The sequence below is a fragment of the Microtus ochrogaster genome, linkage group LG4 (assembly GCF_000317375.1).
Source record: "Microtus ochrogaster isolate Prairie Vole_2 linkage group LG4, MicOch1.0, whole genome shotgun sequence".
NCBI classification, from domain to species: Eukaryota; Metazoa; Chordata; class Mammalia; order Rodentia; family Cricetidae; genus Microtus; species Microtus ochrogaster.
The window spans coordinates 22,547,322-22,549,779 of record NC_022030.1 but is presented as its reverse complement, the minus strand read 5'-3'; the positions used below and the strand labels follow the sequence as shown (position 1 = coordinate 22,549,779).

The window sequence follows — 2,458 nt, the reverse complement described above, 5'->3', positions numbered from 1 at the left end:
TCTAGGAGGGCCCTGCAGCAAGGTGCTTATGTGTTCTAGGAGGGTCCTGCAGCAAGGTGCTTATGTGTTCTAGGAGGGTCCTGCAGCAAGGTGCTCATGTGTTCTAGGAGGGTCCTGCTGTCGCTTTTCTCTTCCTCCTCTTCTCCCCCAACTTCCACCCTCTCCCTTGTTATGAACTGTCACTTTCGGCTGCTACATGCTCTGACATACATCAAGAACCCAAACATGTATGGAAAGCAAAATCTGATCGAGCAGAACAATGAGAATGTGCTGGTTGGTTTTTGTCAGTTTAACACAAGCTACAGTCATCTGGGAAGAGAACCTCAATTAAGAAACTGCCTCCATCACACTGGCCTGTGGGCATGTCTGCAAGACGTTCTCTTGATTGATGAGGGAGTGCCCACTGCGGGTGGTACACCCTGGCCAGGTGGCTCTGGGTTGTTATATAAGAAAGATAGCTGAGCCAGGCGGTGGTGGTGTACGCCTTTAATTCCATCATTTGGGAGGCAGGGGCAGGTAGATCCCTGTGAATTTGAGGCCAGCCTGGTCCACAGAGTGAGCTCCAAGACAGCTGTTACACAGAGAAACTCTGTCACAAAAAAATAAATAAATAAATAAATAAAAACAGAAGAAAAAAAGAAAAAGAAAAAAATAGCTGAGCAAGCCGGAAAGAACAAGCCAGTGAGCAACATTCCTCCATGAAGCAACTGCTTCAGTTCCTGCCTCGAGTTCCTGTCCTGACTTCCTTCATGATGGACAATAAGCTGTAAGATGAAACACACAGACAAACAAACAAATCCTCTGCGGCTTGCTAGTCACGGTGTTTACCACAGCAAGAGAGAGCTCCTAGGACAGATATAACGGACACACTGCAGGCGGGGTAGGTGGGCGTCAAGAGTGAGAGACTAGCTGAGGGACAACAATAATCATAACAAGTGAGGTAGGACATGAATGCAAGGCAGCCTGGACTACACAGCAATAACGTGTGTGTGTGTGCGTGCGTGTGTGTGTGCGTATGTGTGTGCGTGTGTGTGTGTGTGTGCGTGTGTGTGTGTGCGCGCGCGCACACGCGCGCTAATGCAGGCACGCATGTGGTAGTGAGACGACAGCTTTGTGGAGTCAGTTTTTGCCTTCCGCCTCTGTAGGTTACTGGAGTCAAATCTCAGCTCACTAGGTTTCTATCACCCTGCAGCAAGGGCCTTTGGTCCACCGAGCCACCTCACTGGCTCCATTTTTATTTTGTTCTGTTTTAGAGGCAGAATCTCACATTGTAGCCTGGATCACCTGGGACCTGCAGCCTTTCCACTGCCTCAACCTCCCGAGTGCTGGAGTTAAAGGTGTTAAAGGTGCCACTGTCCCTAGCTCCAACATTGTCTTCAGGGACTAGGGAAACGGCTCAGTGAGTAACGTGCTTACTACACACGCATGAGGACCTGGGTTCAGATTCAAGCAACCACACAAAGGCTGAGAAATGGAGGTCATGTGGTCATCCTAGCCTTCCCTATCTGACTGCAAATGTAACACTGCTCCTGAGCTCTTGGGGCTCTAGTGAAGCTCCTAAATCTCCTGAAAGCAAGTTTCCGTCAGACACATCCCTGCCCAGCCCTAAACCCACAAGACCTCACCATACCTTAGCTGGAGCCAAACAACACCATGTTTATTCATTTGTTTATTGGTTTCTCAAAATAGATAGGGTTTCTCCGTGTGTCCCATCTTCTCTCGGCTCATAGATGCAGAGTGATTTGTTCAGTGAGCACATGAATGACTGGAAAAGACAACGCCTGTGTTCTTCCCTCAGTGGATTTGAAACAGCTGGGAGGAAGGTCCTAGATGGGGTTCTCATAGTAAGTTTCACAATAAAGAAATGTTCCTATGTGTCTGGAGAGACAGCTCCGTCATTAAGAGCACTCGCTGTTCTCAAAGAGGACTTGGGTTAGGTTCCCAACACCTATGTGGTGGCTTAGAACTTTAACTGCAATTCCAAGGATCTGACACCTTCTTCTGGCCTCCCTGGATCCTGGCACTCATGTGGTACATATGTACATACATACATACATACATACACACACTCATACATGGTGCATATATAAACACCCATACACATAAAAAGAAATTTCAAAAAGAGAGATATTTGCAGGACCTTAACATGACAGTGTTTCCAGAAAAAGAATATGAACAGTTAACTTACACGGGCCATGGTTTAGAAATTCAACAGTCTTCCTTGAAATGTATTTCTCAGAAGAAGCAGAGTCCACAGGGGCCAGAGCTGGGGAAGAAAGCAAGTTGGTGAGATGAGACGGGCCCCAGAAGTCCCCAAACGATCTCTCCAGCTAGGCCACAACACCTTACCCAGTCTCCTGCAAAGTTTCCAACACACAGCTGGAGTCACCAGACATAAGAAAGAAAATCCAAGTACCAAGACTGGCAGCCATGACCCTGAGAGACTGTTGTCAGCCTG

The 2,458-nt window shown here is 47.7% G+C and overlaps 1 protein-coding gene across 3 annotated transcripts in view; it reads right to left on the bottom strand.

Annotated features, from left to right (window-relative positions):
- Nucleotides 1-2,458, bottom strand: part of LOC101987348 (zinc finger protein 14) — a 105,524-nt gene that overhangs the window by 35,736 nt on the left and 67,330 nt on the right. For 2 of the 3 annotated variants that reach the window (XM_013351556.2, XM_013351557.2), the window contains exon 2: nucleotides 2,189-2,266. The exons of the other annotated variant lie outside the window; for it this stretch is intronic. In XM_013351556.2, coding sequence (XP_013207010.1) covers nucleotides 2,189-2,197 — 9 coding nt within the window. In that variant the 5' untranslated portion in view covers nucleotides 2,198-2,266. The remainder of the gene's footprint in view (nucleotides 1-2,188; nucleotides 2,267-2,458) is intronic. 3 annotated transcript variants of the gene reach the window in all.